General features: G+C 39.3%; 1 protein-coding gene across 1 annotated transcript; it reads left to right on the forward strand.

Moving 5' to 3' along the window:
• Positions 1-79: 79 nt before the first annotated feature.
• On the forward strand, positions 80-16,182 carry CDNF (cerebral dopamine neurotrophic factor). Its single transcript, XM_010959396.3, has 4 exons — positions 80-318; positions 9,969-10,096; positions 11,174-11,315; positions 14,373-16,182. The coding sequence occupies exons 1-4, from the start codon at positions 204-206 to the stop codon at positions 14,549-14,551; spliced, it is 564 nt and encodes a 187-aa protein (XP_010957698.2). The 5' UTR covers positions 80-203; the 3' UTR covers positions 14,552-16,182.
• The last annotated feature ends 1,692 nt before the right edge of the window (positions 16,183-17,874 follow it).

A 17,874-nucleotide genomic window follows, 5' to 3' on the forward strand; every position in this document is an offset into this window, starting at 1 on the left:
TCCTTCGCTCCGCCCCTTTCCATGAACTTTTCGTGAGAGCCAATGGAAACTCTCGATTGAGTTGCGTCATTTGTCCCAGCAACCCCGGACAGATTTTTAACGTCCGTTCTCTCTGCGCTCCTGAGTCTTGGAGCTGCCCCGGGTGGTAACAGTGCGGCTGTTCTTTATGCTGGTGGCGAGGCATTGGGAGCTGCTGGTTCAGCATGTGGTGCGGGGTCCCAGCAGCAATGGTGGCCTTTTGCGCCGGGCTTTGGGTCTCTAACCCGGGGCAGGCGCAGGGCCAGGAGGCCGGGGGACGGCCAGGCGCTGACTGTGAAGGTGAGCGGTGTGAGACCTGCTTGCATGGCGGTGGCACCGCGTCGCAGCGCAGCTGTTGTCGGCTTTGGCTTCCCCCGGCCCTGGCTATAAATAACATTTCTCTCAGGAAATGTGAGCCCTGGCTCTGGTTTCTGATCGCCTTCGCCCAATCCTAGGCAAGTTTCTAGCCGTGCCCAGTGACACCTTCAGGCCGCGTTCTTAACCATGCTCTCTCTATTAAGCTGCTTCAGTCAAAACTGGTGGGTGTGGAGTTGGATTCGATTTTGTGCAGACGCGTCTAGATGCAGAGGACCCTGGCGCCAGATTGATTCTGCTGCCCTAACCGGCGAGACTTGTTTTTCTTTACACAGGAGAAGGCTTTCACGTTCAAGTTGGTTTGTAACTGCCAAGAGGACAAAACATGACAAATTGTCTGCAGTTGAGTTGAAATGTCTTAAATCAGAGGACGTAACTAACACTTCTTACGCTTTTACGGAGAAAAGTTGCTTTACCGAGGATTACGTTAGCTCCTCGAGAGAGAAGGAATACAGAAGAGTTGATTTCCTTTTTTGTTCACAGAATCTCGTATGTGGACTTGCAGTCAGAACACCTAGGTCTATGTCCCACCCAGCCTTCCAGCTCTGAGGCCAGTGTATCGGATTCTTGCAAAATCAACATGATAATACCTATTTCAGAATTCGGAAGGCTGTTAACGAGATCAAATATGATAATTAGCTATGCTAGCCCCTTAACTCCTGGACTACTGTAGCACTTCCTTCCGTGTTTCATTCATTGAAGTAATTAGTTTAAATGTATATCACCCTCACCCTTCCCTGAGCTTGCGAATCTATTCTTACATAATAGGAAATAGTAGGTTCACAATATATGTTGAAGTAATGGATGGGTATATATGGTACTATAACTGAATAAAGTCTTCACAATCGGAGTCCAGTTTTCTATCAGCGCTGCAATAATTACACTTTTCTCCAGAAATTTAAAATACCTACATGATACTGTTTTTAAACTTTAGATATAGATATTTGCTCAGCTAAGTTGTAATTTTATTTAAAGATCCCTTTATGACTGCAACCTAGATGTTTAAAGCAAAATTTGTGAGGTGTAAACAATTGAGAGAGTTAGTCATCAGTAATTTAATTTCTGGATCTTTGACTTAAAACCATTTCAGAAGGGCCAGAGCATCTGGACTAATTAAATGTGAGGCTTCTAACATCTCTCCTGAATTTATTACAACATATTGTGATTATTAACTTGCATGTATGACTAACCTGGGTATACATTTACATTCGTTAAAGAAATTGTAGAATCACAGTGAAGGAAGTACTGGTTTTAGAACAAAAAGAAATAAGAGTCTAGATCTGGCTCTGTTTCCTCTTATGAGTGGTTATCATCAGCCAATTAATTTCCCCACAATGTATAAGATTAAAATGCTGCACAATACATACTGTAGGGCAAATTTCCATTCTTGACTACTCTGTGGCCCAGGACACTACTGACTTGTCAGTAAAAACTAAGAGTCCATGAAAACAAAAATATTGATGTATTTTATCAAGTTTATAGAGTATTTTGAAAAAACATTTAAATTCATTGGCTACATTTTAAAATTGGGAGATGTCATATTAAAAAAATGCAGATTTCTGGCTTATCTGCAAGACCAGATGACCAGTCAAGACTAGCGCTCGTGTCCATCTAGTGGGAATTGGCTGTGGCAGCTCTTTTTAGAAAGGACATGTGTTCTCCAGGTTTTTGTTTTTGTTTTTCCTAAACTAGGATCACTTTACCCATTCCTTTTACTTTCCTGGGCCCTCCTTTTAGGTCCTGTGAAGCTAACTGAAAAAAAAAAAATATAAACATTTCTGGATCTCCTTAAAAGCACTGTTTTATGGGACTACTTAATTTTTTTTTAACTTTGAAATAATTATAGATTCACTTATGGGACTATTTTTAAACAAAAACCCTACAACATAAATAAGAGGAGTATGGTTATCTGGTTATAGCAATACATACATGCCAGGAAACAAATTATTAATTTGTTTGGTGATTTATAGCGAGATTATTTTCTTCATGTCAACCCAAGGAATAACTTTCCATTTTTATTGTGACTTCTCTGTGGCATGGGGCACCACTGACTTCTTTCTTCTTCAGAAAATGTCTTCTCTTGATGGCCATGAGAATGCCTTATTTGCTATCTCTGGGCCTTGTTCATAATGCCTTTGTGGGCTTCTCATTCTCTAGCCATGGCTTCAATATTAGAACTTTCCACAGTTCTGCCCTCTGCCCTCCTTTCTTCTTGGTCTAAACATTCTTCTGTGCAATCAGAATAAACCGATCAAAGTCACATTAATCTCAAATGTTTATATCCAACCCACCTCCTTTCTAGAATCCCAGACCTTGCATCCAACTGACTGAACATCCCTACTTAGGTATCTTACACCTCAGACTCAACAGAGTCACAAAGTCGTAGTCTTCCCCGCTACTCAGTGCCCCAAACCTGTTAGCTTATGGCATCAGTAGATAGCTGGTCAGCTAGCCAGGGACTTCTCTCTCCCTGATCCCATACACCCATCCTTTCTCCTTCCCCAGCTCCAGTGTTTCTGCCTTCCTTACTGCCGCAACAGCATCCTTCCCCTGGCAGCATGATAATGTTATTCTCTTACTTAATATCTTGCGGTGATCTACCAATTTCCTCCGGGGAGGTGCCTCCCCTCTGTTCTCAGACAGTATCTAGTGCGTGTCTCATAGTGTTGAGAAATTGTCTTGGTCTCCTCCACGTGGACACTCCTGGGAAGTCAAGACTCTTTCTCTCACCACATCATCTCCAGCAGTTACCAGGGTGCAGGGCATAAGGTAGGCACTCAATTGTGTTGCAAATGTATACATATATGCTGCAATAAAATTTTGTGTCACTTTTAGCGAGTCAAAAGTATATCTTTTAACGTCCAAGTTAGAATTCCCAACTCCCATCATTTAGGTAATACATTGACAGAGTGACAGTTGAGATGTAAAAGTCATATGTAGGTGTGTCGTTGGAATAGAGAACGAGCAATGAGGCATTGGAACACCGGGTTTCTTTTGCAGGAAGAGGAGACTTAGAGGTCATTAAAGATGGTTTCTGCATTAATCATTACAGCAGGTGTCTCTTTTGCATACTAGGTCTATTTGCTAATTACACTTAGCAAAATACATGTTGGCAAATGTCTCATTTTCTGCATGCATTCTATTGATAGTATTAACACAGCTCATCAGTCAGTCCCTCCTTTTTAATCCTTTCTTTGCTTGTCTTCTGGGACACACTCTTTGATCTCATCCTGCCTTACTGGCTGTTCCTTTCATTCTCTTTCTAGTTCTTTCCATCTTCCTAATTTCTAAACAATAGAATTTCACAAGGGGGGAGGGTATAGCTCAAGTGGTAGAGTGCATGCTTAGCATGCATGAGGTCCTGGGTTCAATCCCCAGTACCTCCTCTAAGAATAAAATCAATGAATAAACCTAAATACCTCCCCCCACCAAAACAAAAAACAAAACAAAACAAAAAAAAAAGAATTTCACAAGACTGAGACCTCTCCTTATCCTGTGGTCTCATCCCACAAAGGCCATTTTAAGGTTGATGACCTACAAATTTAGCGTTCATCCTACAACTCACCCCTGAACTCCAGATTTATATACCCAGCAAGTTTTCAGTGTTTGCAGTGTCTGACATTGTATTAGGACTCTCCAGAGAAACAGAACCAATAGGATAGGTACATACATACAGATAGATTTATTATAAGGAATTGGCTTTCCTGATTATGGAGGTGGAGATGTCTAAAATTTGCAGTGTGGGCTGACAGGCTGGGATCTGGAAAGCCAATGGTGGAAGGCAGTTTGCTGGAGAATTCCCTCTTGCTTGGGTAATCTTTTTTGTTCTATTCAGGCCTTCAACTGATTGGATGAGTTATCCACATTATGGGGGGCAATCTGCTTTAACCAAAGTTCACTGATTTAAATGTTAATCTCACTCAAAAACACCCTCCAAGTAGACACAGAAGCCACATAAACTTAATCATCACAACTGTGTAGAAGCATCTCAAACGTCACATGTCAAGACAGAATTCCTGCTTGTCTTCATGAGCGCACTTTTCCTGCAGCCTTCCCAGTTCAGCAAATGGCAACTCCACTCTTGTAGTTTCTCAGGCCAAAATCCTTGGAGTCATCCTTGACATCTGTCTCCCCCTACCCCCTCACCCACTCCACCATCCAATCCATTAGCAAATTCTTTTGGTTCTGCTTAAAACCTTTAATGGTGCCCCTTCTCAGAGTACGACCCAGAATCCTTACCATGGCCTCAAAGCCCTAGATGGCCTGGCACAGTGCTACTTACTTGACCTCTTTTTCTACTATCCTCCCTCTTGGTCACTCTTCTTCTATTACACTGACTCCCTTACTGTTCTTGGACCTGCCAAGGACACGCGTGCACTGTTTCTCCCCTCTGCCTGGAGAGTTCTTCCCAAGCACTATGTTTGAGTTGTTCTTTCACTTCCTTAAGGTCTCTGTACACACACTACTTTCTCTGCCCACCCCTTTTAGAATAATACTATTACCTTGTCACCCTCTATCCCCCTTACCATGTTTCTTTTTCTTCATAGCCACAAGATTCTTTTGTTTATTCACAAGAACGTCATCCTTGAGAGTTCTTACGAACTTTCTTTTTCAACAACCTAGAGCATTGTCTGGAACTTACTAATTGGCCAATAAATATTTATTAAAACCACAGAATGACTGTTATAATTTGTGTTCTGTTCCTATTAAATAGCATGAGGAATGAATATAATTTCAAATTCTAAAAAATGACACTTCTGGTCCTCCAGCTGAAAGCAACTAAAAACACTGGATGAATAAAAGTGTGAAAATGTTTGAAGTGTAAGTTAGTAAGGCACACCCAGAGGCAAAAGACAAAGAGAAAGTGGGCACCAAAAGGGGTAAAGAGCCCCCTGAAGCTGGATTTGTCTTGAGGGCATTTGCTACCCAGGCGATCTGAACTTAGATTTTCATGGCTGTAAAATAAAGAGAATGGATAAAGTAAGTAATTAAAGAGAATAAAGACATAGCCCAGAATGTTACCAATAAGGAGTGAAATACTAGCTCCTCCCCCAATTCCTCTGGGGCCCCAGAGAGCTGGACCTCCATCATAAAGAGCGACCTGGGAATAACTACAGCTCTCCTACCATCTTTAGAGACTAAAAAGAACTGTAATACTTGAATTTTTTTTACTGAGTAAAAGAGAAAGCAAAAACGTCTCCTGATCACTCATACTCACAAGCTAGCACGTATATGCACTGAAGCTCAAATTTACAGTCAACCTGGATGGCCCCAAACATTTCAAACTGAGAATTTAGTTTAAAGAGATTTCAAGCTGACATCAGTAAATGTTAATCTTACCTATAGGAATCCACCTTCAACCCAGTCCCACAAAACTCTAGTAACTCCCACAAAAATCCTAAGAAATAAAGTTCACATTCAGAAAAGTCACAAAGCTATGGAAAGAAGGGCACCATAAGTAGCAGAGATGAGACAAGAGACAGAAGACACAGGCCTGGAAAGGCTTCAGGTATTAAAATTATCAGGCACAGAATATAAAATATGTTTATTATTATGTTTAAAGAAATAAAAGAAGGAATTGAAAATATGAATAAAGTCTAGGAAGCTATTAAAAATGTCCAACCATATTTGGAGAAGAACTAAATAAGCATCTAAAAGTAGAAATTAATCGATTAACAGCAGATTAGACAGAGCTGAGAAAAGAATTAGTGAGTTAGAAGATTGAAGAGCTTGTCAAAAAGGAATCACTGAGAGATTGAGAATAAAAATATGAAACAGGGACAGAAGTACAATGAGGATAAAGAGAAAACAAAATTCCAACAAAGGTTAGTTGCACTTCCAGAAGAAGATGAGAGAGAGTATGGCTGGAGCAAAAGAGATGATAGCTCATTTTCCCAGACTAATCAAAGTCATAAACCCACAGATTTTGAAGTTCAGCACATGCCGAACAGTATAAATAAAAATCATTCCACATCTTATCACATCAGAAGGGAACTACAAAACACGAATGGAGAACAGAGACAATCTTCAACACAGAGAAGGAAGACTGATGACCTCCAAAGAAATAGCAACTAGATGATCAGATGACTTAACATTGAAAAGCCCAAAGTCACAGCTAGTAAACAGTTAAGCCAGCATTTGGACCCCGAGAGTCTGGCTTCAGCGCCCAAGCACTGAATCACTACCTATACTGCCTTCTGAGTGTGGCTTTGGGAACTGATTTATTTAAGGCAATATAAAAAAATAAAATTGGAACAATGAAGTAGTGTACAAATTATTCAAGAACTTCTGGTTATTCTTAAAGTCTTAACTCATTGTAACATGTATTATATTCCCAGGCTTCTAGTCCTGATACCAGCAAGACTAATCTGGTAACATTTTTGTTTGTTTGTTTTTCCTCTCTCCAAAATTAAGCTGGAGCAGAGAATGTGAGACTGACTTCAGTTCTAGAAGGTGTGAATGGAACTGTTCCTAGTCCACTGATAATTTAATCATTCCACGAATGTGATTGTAAACGTTTATCATTATCTTTCCGAAAAAAGTTGTAGCTCTTTTCCTGCAGGTGGCATTGTTGTATTTTTCAAAAGCTAAGTTAAATAGTAAATACTCAAGTTAAAAGACAAAGAGTGTAAGGCTACATAAAAACATCCAACTATATGCTTTTTACAAGAGGTGGGTTTGGGGAAAATAGTTAAATCTTTCTCTTTCACAGGAAAAAAAAACTATAATAAATATCTAAGACAGTTAAAAAAATAAATATCTAAGACTGAAAATAAAATTCAAGAATTAGCCACAGGAACATGTTATTTAAAATTTGTGAATTCCAAAGGAATCAGCTAAAAGACTTCAAAGTGAAAGCTTTGAGTTTGGGGGAAATGGGGAAGGGGAGGCAAGGGACACTGTTTTTCATATCAGACATTTTATACCTCATTGACTTTAAACATGGTGGGGGGAGGGAGAGAGAGGGAGAGAGAAGAGATGTGGGAACCACGAGTATAAAAATTATTTTACAGGATTTTTCTTAAAGAGGAGTGGAGAAATGGGATGGTATTTGGTGTTAGGGGTGATGTGATGTTGAGAGAGGTTTTGTTGTTTTTAAGATGTGAGAAATAACAGTGTGTGGCAGCCTAATAGAAAAAGCCAGGAGAGAAAGAGGGCAGAGGTGCAGAAAAAGAGAGTTGACAGTATGGGCTTAGCAGGTGGAAGGACTGTCACAGTCCATTCAGAGAATTAAGGTAGACTGTGCCGGTACAAGTGTGGTGGATGTGGTGGCAGAAGCAAGTGAGAGGTCTTTCCTCTTGCTTCCCCCCCTCCCCCAGAGAAACAGGAAGCACGATCATCAGTGAGGCTGGGGTGGAGGTGTCAGACAAGGTTTCGGAGACAGCAGCTGCGCCATCGTCATTCTGGGACTGGGATAGAGTGTGAGTAAGGTCAACGTAGTAGAATTGTGGAGCAGCACGGATGGCTCACTTGAAATTAGTGATGATGAGCTTGAAGTGAGACCAGTGAGCATGGCTGTGTTATTTCCTCCAGCTGTGTTCAGTGAGTATAGGTGCAAAGTGGGTGGAGAGATGGCTTTAACCAGGGTTAAGGTTTTGCTAGGTGAGTACAACAAGGCAGAGAGATGCAAGGGAATTGAGTTCATGTGCAAAGGAGGGATTATAATGTTGAACCACGGAATCTGAGCTGGGTAGGGAAGCATAGTGAAAAGGTGGCAGAATCAATGGATAGAATGACCTGGCAAGGTCAGAGAAAGGTTGGCATTGGGGCGTTAGAGGTTGTGAGCTGTAAAGATGGGAGGTGATGGTCAGACAGTGGGATGTTTCCACTGAGATTCTAGAGAGGTGATAGTCACTGGTAATGGCTGGACCTCAGAGTATGACCATGGTGATTTTTCATGTATGCTGGATGTTAACCCTTTGTCAATTATATGTTGTAAATATCTTACTCCAGTTTGTGGCTTGTCTTATTTACTTATGATTTCTTTTGCATTACAAAAGTGTTTAATTTTGATGTACTCAAAATATATGATCTGTGTTTTGATATCTTCTTTAAGAAATACTCCTCTGTCCTGATGTCATGAAGATGCTTTCCTGTGATTTCTTCTGAAATTTTTCTAGTGTTGCTCTTCCCATGTCTTTATTCACCCGGGATTCACATTTCTGTGTAGTTTTGGAGAGAGATCTAAGTTTGTATTTTTCCATAGTAGGTTATCCTAGTGTCACTTACTGACTAGCCCATTTTTCTCCACTGATTTTTTAGCATCACTTCTGTCCTATATTAAGCTCCTCTATATTTGTGCATGTTTCTAGACTCACTATTTTGTTCCATTGGTCTATATCTGTGCCAGACCCACTGTTTTAAATGCTATAGACTTAGAATTAGGTCTTAATATCAGATAAGGTTTACTTCCCAAACGCCTTCTTCCAGCATCTCTTGGCTTTCATTTGTTCTTGTTTTCTTCATATGTATTTTTGGATCAGCTTGTCAAATCTATAAAAAATCCTATTGGGATTTTTATAACATTGAGTTTATAGATTTACTTAATAATTGTCATCCATAATACTGGATCTTTCCATTCAAGAAGATAGTTTATCTTCCAATTTCTTAGGTCAAATTTTAGGTCTTTTGATACAGTTATATAATTTTTTCCTTGAAAATCTTGATATATTGCTAAATTTATTTCTGGTTACCCTAGAATTTGCCACTCTTCCTTATGGTGTTTTCCTAGAATTCTCTTCCTAATATTAGAGATGCTGTTTTCCAGCATAAACTCTGGCCTCCATTTCCTTCTCAGCTGGCTTGGGCTAGACATTCGCCCCTTTGGGAAAGCAACATTGGAAAGCAGCCTCCTCCTGCGGCAGAGGAACCTGGTGGATAAGAGTATGTGCCCAGAGTCAGACCATCTGGGATCGAATTCCCTCCCTATCACTTCTTGGGCAAGTGCATTGGCCTCTCTCTGACTCAGTTTCTTCACCTGTAAGATGAAGATAGTAATGTATCTGCATCAGAGCTTTGTTCTGAGACGTGAATGAGTACATACACATAACATGCTCAGAACAGTGCCAACGAATGGTACCTATGATGGTTCTTACTGTCTGTGCCTCTTTGAGCTCCATCTCTTCACTGGCTCTGGACCCTGGGATTGAAAATGATTGTTCAAATTGGGGTTTCACTTCAGGACAATGATGATGGAACAAAGAGGCAGATGCAGACCACCAAGGGGCTTCACTCACGACACATATTCAGGTTTTTCTCTGTGCTTTAAACTAAGCTGTCCCAAGCATCGTATCCTAGAGAAGGCTATATTTCCTTTTAGCGTTAGTCAGATTTTGTGGGAAAGTTCTCATAAGGCAGAACTTGGTTCCAAAGAACGATGGGCTGATTCAATAAGCTCATATTATTCAAGGCCCAATACCAAGTTAGTAGCTGCAGCCTTGAAACCATTCTTACATTTAATTTGAATTTGTTGTCACAGTGTCTTGAATCGTACTTTTTTATTTAGTGAGTGGGACAGATACATAAATGTCGTGGTTATATTATACTTAAACGCACCACTTCTTCGTTCCTTCTAGTATGCAATGAATTCCTGAGTCGATTCTACAACTCCCTGACAGCCAGAGGGGTCGACTTTTCTCTGGAAACCCTAGAAAAAGAACTGATCAGCTTTTGCCTGGATGTCAAAGGAAAAGAAAACCGCCTGGTATGCACATTTTCACCTTTCATCTTCCCCTTGAAAACATTTTCCACTTGAAGAAAACTACTGGTCATTTCATTCCTCATCTTGAATTTAATGTTCTCCTACTTGGATGCTTGCCTCGAGCACCTTGACTATAGACAGCAAACAGGAATTGATCTTTCAGGGAGATGAAGTCACAAATATTTTCATCTAGAATACATCTGGTTTCGTTTGGCTTTCTGAATAAACCACAGGGCAACCAAGCCCACTATCTCTTAAATAAAATTATACAATTGAATTCCTAATGAGAATTTACTCTCCTGGGTGGGTAGACCTTCCATTTCTTATCAAGACAATGAGTGAAACCTATCAAAATATTTTCATATCACTATTTATGCATAATTAATAAAGTATGTTTTCTTGTAATGATGTTTCCTGGGTACATACACATGACTCATTTTAATATACTGTTTTACAGCGCTAAAGACAATCTTGGGCCAATTCATTTCACCTGAAGTTGTCATGTTGCATTTTCAGTTAAATTTGCCTTGTTGACTGCTCACCACTGGCACCTGTAAAAATCTCAGCACTTATCTGTGCCATTAAATGTTATATTTTAAAATGTAAAATGCTTGCCAGGTAGTTTAAAAGGGAGTAGAACATGATGGAACAGGGCATGGACTCCAGAGCCCAGAGGCTAGATTTTTTAATTAATTCAGTCTCTCCTACTTGCCAGTTGGGTGACCTCCAGTTGCTTGGGTGTAAAATGGGGATAATAGGAGGACGTACATCACAGGAGTGCTGTGAGAATTCATACATAATACCTTTAAAGCCCCGAGAGCAGCACCTGAAACAGACAAAAACATTTAACAAGTGTTGGTGCTTATCATCAGTCCTGAAGCATCGTGAGAATTGCAGGGCACTTCTAACTAGGCTGATCGTGGGAATGGAGTCGTTCGTTTTCTGGTGCCCTAGTGGGCAGGGGTTAAAATTTAATAGCTGGGCCATGAAAACTAGGTTAACCTCTTTCTCACTTCTTGAAACTACACTGCTTGCTTTATTCGGTGTCTGGGCCACTAAGTTCTCTTCATTCTCCTTCAGTGCTACTATCTGGGAGCAACAGAAGATGCAGCCGCAAAGATCCTAAGTGAGGTCACTCGCCCGATGAGTGTGCACATGCCTGCGATGAAGATTTGTGAGAAGCTGAAGAAGGTGGACAGCCAGATCTGTGAGCTGAAATATGGTATAACAGAGTCAAATGTTTCCTCTCCAAACGTCTGACATGGTGCCAATTCTCTAAGCATAGGCCCAGCTGTCTAAAACGTCAGTGTTAGAAGGAAAGGAATTTACCCTTGCCAATAGGGTGTGGGGCTGCTGGATGGTGCCTAGTGCCCCCCGAGTTCCTCTGGAAGAAGAGAAATGAATACTGGCATAATCAGTATCAGGTAAACCTGCCCACCCAAATGGCAACGTTTAAACTCCTAAGTCTCCAAGGCAATGTCAAATGCAAGGTCAAGGTGAAGTTCAAAATCTCAAGGGAGCAGTACTCATGGTGGATTAGCCCTCGGTATCCTATTAAGACAAAAGTTGTATCTATTCAAAGGTGATGTAAGCACTGTGACATTTGAAATGGGACTATAACTTTCTTCCTAGAGCCTAGATTCCACCAGCTTTAACTTTTAGGAAATAGGTTATTCACATCAAATCAGGTTTTGCCTGATGAAGTAGCCTTATCAGGGGTGCCTAAAATAAACAGCCAGGAAAGGAAGATGACCTATTTAAAACCTTGGCCTGATAGATTGCATATGCATCAATCTATTCTTATACGGAGGATTCGTATCTGGGCCAGCCTTTTGGGTAAATTGAATAGGTAGGATCAAAGGCTGGGAGAGTCCCCCCTCCACCCCGAGCCTATCCTTAACACCTGAAATTCCACAGTAGGAAGCCATTTCTTTTGCTTACGTCATTATTTTATGTTACATACCCAGTGTAGTATTATAAACTGCCTAAGTAATTAACACCCAATTCTGAATTATTTTAGTCTTGTTTTCCAACAGAGCTGTGGAATATGCCTACACACCATAGCTATGCAGCTGGCTTTTAGTAAGTTTAAGATTGGAAGATGCCAAAGACAACCTGCTTCTCTGTTTGCCAAGAGCAGGCCTTAACTTCCAGGCAGAGATGATGGGGCAAGCATCGTTTTATTGGTTTCCAAGCAACAAAGTAGAGGATGAATCACTGAGTCCATATAAACCATGGTCCTTAAAGGGACAAAACTGGGCTGGTTCTTTCATTCAACAAATTTATTTTACAAGATATTGAATATCAGACCAGTTTTGTCCCTTTGGGGACTATTTAATATCTTGTAGTAACTTACAACAAAAAAATATGAAAAGAAATATATATGTATGTATATGTATGCCATCAATAAAAAAATATAAAACAACAAATTTATTTTGAATAACTTCTACTATGTGCAAAGCATCTTACTGGGCTTCTTGAATAATAGAAAAATTAATCAGATATTATTGAGAGGAAATGAATACTTATGAATGTTTTGGCAATGCTAGCCACTAGAGGCCCTTGGGGAGCCATGAACTAGATTTATTTTTGGTATCGACCTTTTCCCTGTAGTTTTAAGGTGTCATAAATGATTTCCCCTTTTGAAAATTCATGCCAAATGCCAAGTTCTCCCGAATAACCTGAAGAAACTACCAATGCTTGCAAAAAAGTAGTTTTCTCCTTCAACCATTTATCTTGAATAGACCACAAGTTCTAAATTCTTCCCATCTTATTTTTTGGCAGGAAAGTTGAGATTGAACAGGGGCCTTTGAGCTGTGGATTATTAATAATTTAGGCTATAAAAACTTCTGCTCTTAAAGGTATTCTGTCAAGTCATCCATGAAATTAACAAACAAGATAAGTGTAGACTTGGAATATATTTTCAATTAGCAAGGTATTACTTGGTTTTTGACCTGAAAGAATGTCTTTGCTCTGTTTTTTTAAACAATGGGAATCACTGTAAAAACTGTATGGATTCTCTGGAGTACAGAGTATAGCTGACTGTCCAAACAAAAAGGCTTTAAAATCCAATTATTATTTATTTCCAGCTTTAGTGAGATACAACTGACATTTAATGTTGTGTGAATTTAAGGTGTACAATGTGTTGATTTGATTTACCTATATATTGCAAAATGATTACCACCAGAAAACTCAGTAGTGCTTGCTAATACGGATGCTCATCTTTTACCACAAACATATCTTTGTATAAAAAGTGAACCATAAGTTTCTAGTTAATTACAATCTATGGCTTTCAGTTAGGCACACACGCAAGGCCATCCCAAAGCACCACCTTTTACTGATTCGCTCTTTTTTTACCTTAGGAGCAGCACTTAGGATGTGGTGCTATTTGTTTTATGAACACTGACCTTGAGAAGCCATGGAGTGGTAGCAAATACTGCAAAGCTACACAGGCCCCTGTTTTGAAGCAAGGATCATTCTGTAGAAAAACAGTCTGATAGATCATTAATTATCCCAAGAGCTTTGTAGATAAGACATTTTTCTTAGGTATGTCTTGGTTTCCATAGACATAGCGATCGCTCCCCACTTTGGATCATAGGGTAGTCAGCACCAAGATAATCTTAGTTGTCTGTCTTTCTTTCTTTCTTTCTTCCTTTCTTTCTTTCTTTCTTTCTTTCTTTCCTTCTTTCTCTCTTTCTTTCTCTCTTTCTTTCTCTCTTTCTTTCTCTCTTCCTTTCTCTCTTCCTTTCTTTCTTTCTTTCTTTCTTTCTCTTTTTTTTACAAGGATAAATGGTGGAAATTTTATTGGGGTTTAAAAAAAAATGGAATAATAGCCCATAGCTAGGAAATCAAGAAGTTGTTAGGAAAAAAGAGTTCAATGTGGTAATTTTAATCAATCCAGTTTTGGCCTTTAAATGCTTTGTGTGTTTCTGTTTTTTTCCCCCCGAGCTCCATTAAAGCTAACTTTGAATACGATTCAGCTTAACTAGAAAAGATTGTGAAGAGAATTTTGATTTTGTTTTTTATGATTACTGGTACTTTCTCTGTTCAAAGCACACATTTTGGAAACTTTCAGCATTTTAATTGGAATAGGTATTTTTGGAATATGGAAGGATAATACAGGTCAGGGATCTGCTGAAGTTTGAAATTGGCTCAGTATACATGCAAATATGCACACACATTTATATTTTTCTATTTTTTTTTATTAGTTGCCTTTCTAAGTGTTTGCTAGTTGGCTTTGTTTTTTATAAAAATTGTGATTTCCCTTTTTGTCATTAAGAAAAGAAATTGGACTTGGCATCAGTGGACCTGTCCAAGATGAGAGTCACAGAGCTGAAACAGATACTGTACAGCTGGGGAGAAGAGTGCAAGGCCTGTGCGGAAAAAACCGACTACGTGAATCTGATCAAAGAACTGGCACCCAAGTATGCAGCGATGCACCACAAAACAGAGCTCTGACTCCCGGAAGCCAGCGCATCATCCACTGTAGAGACACAATGACTCTCTAGGGTGTAGACATGTTGTTTGAGCATAACCAGGAATTGCAATGTTTGTGGTCTCAGATTTTTTTGTTTTAATATTACACTCAGAATTGATTACCAGGGTTTATAAGTAGAGCTGCTAATATTAGTGGTTTCTTAAATTTGCAATGTACTGAAAGCTACAGTGCCTTTCTCATAATTTTCTTGTATGTAGATTATCATTGCCTAGCTCCTAAAATTGGGGGAAGTGAACCACTGGCAAAGCAATGGAGTAAATTGATTCTAAGAAGGAAGAGATTGCTCAGAGGCCCCTGTCTGTGCACTAATTTTTAATTAAATATATTGGATTAGGACAAAAGGAATGATGTTTAGCTTATCTGACTCCCAACTTCAACCCAAATAATAACCTGGCATAATCAAAATTTTTTAAAAAGTAAACTGTAAGAAAAAAAATAAAACAAGTAAACTTTTAACTGCAAATCGGTCTGTGTTCTAGCTCTCTTGCCTTTCTGGTATCAGAAATGGGAGGGCAGGAAGCACTACTAGAAATTAGTGTTTCCTAGGTGAAGAAAAGCTATTTAAAACCTATTTAAACTTACTTAAAATAGATCAAGAATCCACATAAGTCCAGCCAGCATCTTAGCAAATTGTATCAACACTCGCATTGTTAACCGAACCAAGCTCAAGGTCTTTTGCCCTTCCTCCAATCACATATTAGACCAGCTTTTGATAGAGGATTAATTCATATTAAGAGCACCTACAGGCAACATGGTTCTTAATGGCATTTTGTGGTTCTTAATGCTATTTTATCAGCTTTAAGTTGGAAAATCACTTTTGATTCCATTTTCTGGCCACATAAGGAAAAGAAACCCACTGTAGAAATAAGTGCCTCTGTGTGGCAGGTGGAGGTGGGGAATGACTGCAGGGCCACTGGTGGGAACTTTCTGGGGTGGGAAATGTCCTATATCTTGATTGGGATGATGGTTACATGAGTGAATATGATTTCCAGCTCATCCAGCAGTACAATTAAGATCTGGGCATTTTGCTGTATATAATTTATACCTAAGATACTGCTATAGAAAAATTATTGGAAAATAAACTAAAATCAATTGATTCAAAACTTCTTTATTTAAGAATTGAATTTACTTACTAGTTCTTTTCAGGAGTGGAGGAGAAAATTTATTGAAAGGATACATTGAAAGTATTATTTTGGGGGAGGAGGGTATAGCTCAAGTGGTAGAGCATATGCTTAGCTTGCATGTGGCCCTGTGTTCAATCCCCAGTACCTCCTCTAAAAATAAAAACCTAATGACCTCCCCCTCAAAAAAAAAACTTTAAAAAACTTTAAAAATAAAATAAAAGGTAAGTTAATAATACATTTAAATTTTTGAAGAGAGGAAGAAAGTATCATTTTCACTTTTAAATACTGTACAGGAAAATGCAGTTTTAGTTGGGCAGTTGGGATGCAGCTGAACTTGTCAAAGAATCAGTAGTTAGTAATTTAAAAATGAGAATAAGAAAGCTTTGCTGTAATAAATAGCCAAAAAATTATTATTTCTGGATTTTGGTCATTATGTGTAAATCACCCTGCTTTTATCATGAACTGTGCTTGTAAAAAGCCCAAATTTACAATCTTTATGTGGTTTTTTTTAGTGCATTTTGAACCTATTGAGAAACTTGTCATTTGAAAAAGATATGTTTGATTACTGATCTCAAATTGGGTCACATGTCTCAGTGTCACGTTTTCAGCGTATAAATCTAGGTAACAAGAACCCTGCCCAGCAGGCCATTCCAAACCCGTGACATTTAGTCTGGTTCCTCAGAGGGCATTTGCTCTAACGCAGTGCTGATCAGGCTTCCCAAAGTACGCATACAAATCACCCAAGGGATCTTGTTAAACTGTGGATTCTGATTCAGTAGGGCTGGGTGGGGCCTGAGACTCTGCATTTCTAACTAGCCCCCCCAAGTGATGCCAGGGCTGTTCTTCCAGGGACCAGCAAGGGCCGGAGTCATGGATCCTGTGATTGGTTGATTGGTTTCCTTCTGCCAGACTCAGTTAGGTTCTCAATGGAGAGAACTGAATATAACAGTAACAACAAAAAACAAAGAACAGTAAATGCACAAGAGCTGATTCTCACACATAAATAAGGTCCAGAAGTAGCCAGTCCAGAGTAAATATGGCAACTCCACTAAGTTATTAGGGTCTCAGCTCTTAACTTTTTGCTTCATTACCTAGTGGAGGGTTCCATTCTTAAACCATGGTCCAAGTTGGCTACTGGAAATCCATGGTCCAGAAGGGGGAAAGGCATGAGAAACCTGACTCTAAGCTGAGCCCAGGCTATTTAGGGGAGCCCTTCCTTTCTCCTTCCTCTTTCCCCACCCCTCCGCCTCCCCACCTCACCCCCATCCCCAAGTTCCCTGTCCCCCTCAACACTCTGCTTATACATCACTGACCGCTGACTCAGCCTCATCTCACTTTGCAAAGCGGACATTCTTTCATGTATAGCCTTTCCCACTTCTAATTGCAGAATAACACATGTATGCAGAAATTTTGCTATTCCCAAGGAGTCTATCAAGGGATAATTGAGCTTTTTTAGTAATAAACACAGCAGATAAAATTGTTTCCTCTGATCCTGTTTTTGCTGATCGTGAATATGCCTGAATAATTTCACATGTGCGTGCATTCTGTAAAATATTCACAGCCGTGGGATAAGGGAAGACATTGAAATGCTCATTCCTAAGTCAGCTGATGAAGAAGACTCCTAAATTAAAATAAAATAGTTTTAAAAGTGAGTAGACTTTTGGAAAGGAATAAAATGAGAAGACCTCTGAAAATTTGTCCACCGCACTGCTAGAGAGTATGGAAAATTCGTGCCCCATTGCAGGGTCTTATTGATTTTATCTGTTGACACGAACTTCTTACCTTGAATTTATCATTACTTTTGAATGCTTGGGTAACCCAAATCTGAGGATTTTTTTCCTCTTATAGCATGCAGTGGTTCACAGGTTGACTTTAAGTGTATGGCATTATCTAGAAGTAAAATTTTTAAAAGAAGATAAACATTTCAAAGGAGACCAGGTAGCAACCTTCTGATGGGGAACTTATTTAAAAATGATAGAATATCAATATAAGGCAATTGTATGCCACAATTAAAAGATTGAGGTAGATTTATCTATACTGATGTGGAAAGATCACTGAGATACACTTTTAAGTGAAGAAAGCAAGCTGCATTTGTATAGTATAAACTCATTTTAAAAAAAACAGCAACAAAACCCCTATGGATGTACATAAACATAGAA

Source organism: Camelus bactrianus, chromosome 35 (genome assembly GCF_048773025.1).
Source record: "Camelus bactrianus isolate YW-2024 breed Bactrian camel chromosome 35, ASM4877302v1, whole genome shotgun sequence".
In the NCBI taxonomy this organism is placed as follows: Eukaryota; Metazoa; Chordata; class Mammalia; order Artiodactyla; family Camelidae; genus Camelus; species Camelus bactrianus.

Bases quoted from the DNA above. Each gene is read 5' to 3' on its own strand.
- CDNF (XM_010959396.3), top strand. From the start codon at position 204: ATGTGGTGCGGGGTCCCAGCAGCAATGGTGGCCTTTTGCGCCGGGCTT. The intron at 319-9,968 runs GTGAGCGGTGTG...CGTTCCTTCTAG, and splicing joins GCCAGGCGCTGACTGTGAAG to TATGCAATGAATTCCTGAGT. The intron at 10,097-11,173 runs GTATGCACATTT...ATTCTCCTTCAG, and splicing joins AAGGAAAAGAAAACCGCCTG to TGCTACTATCTGGGAGCAAC.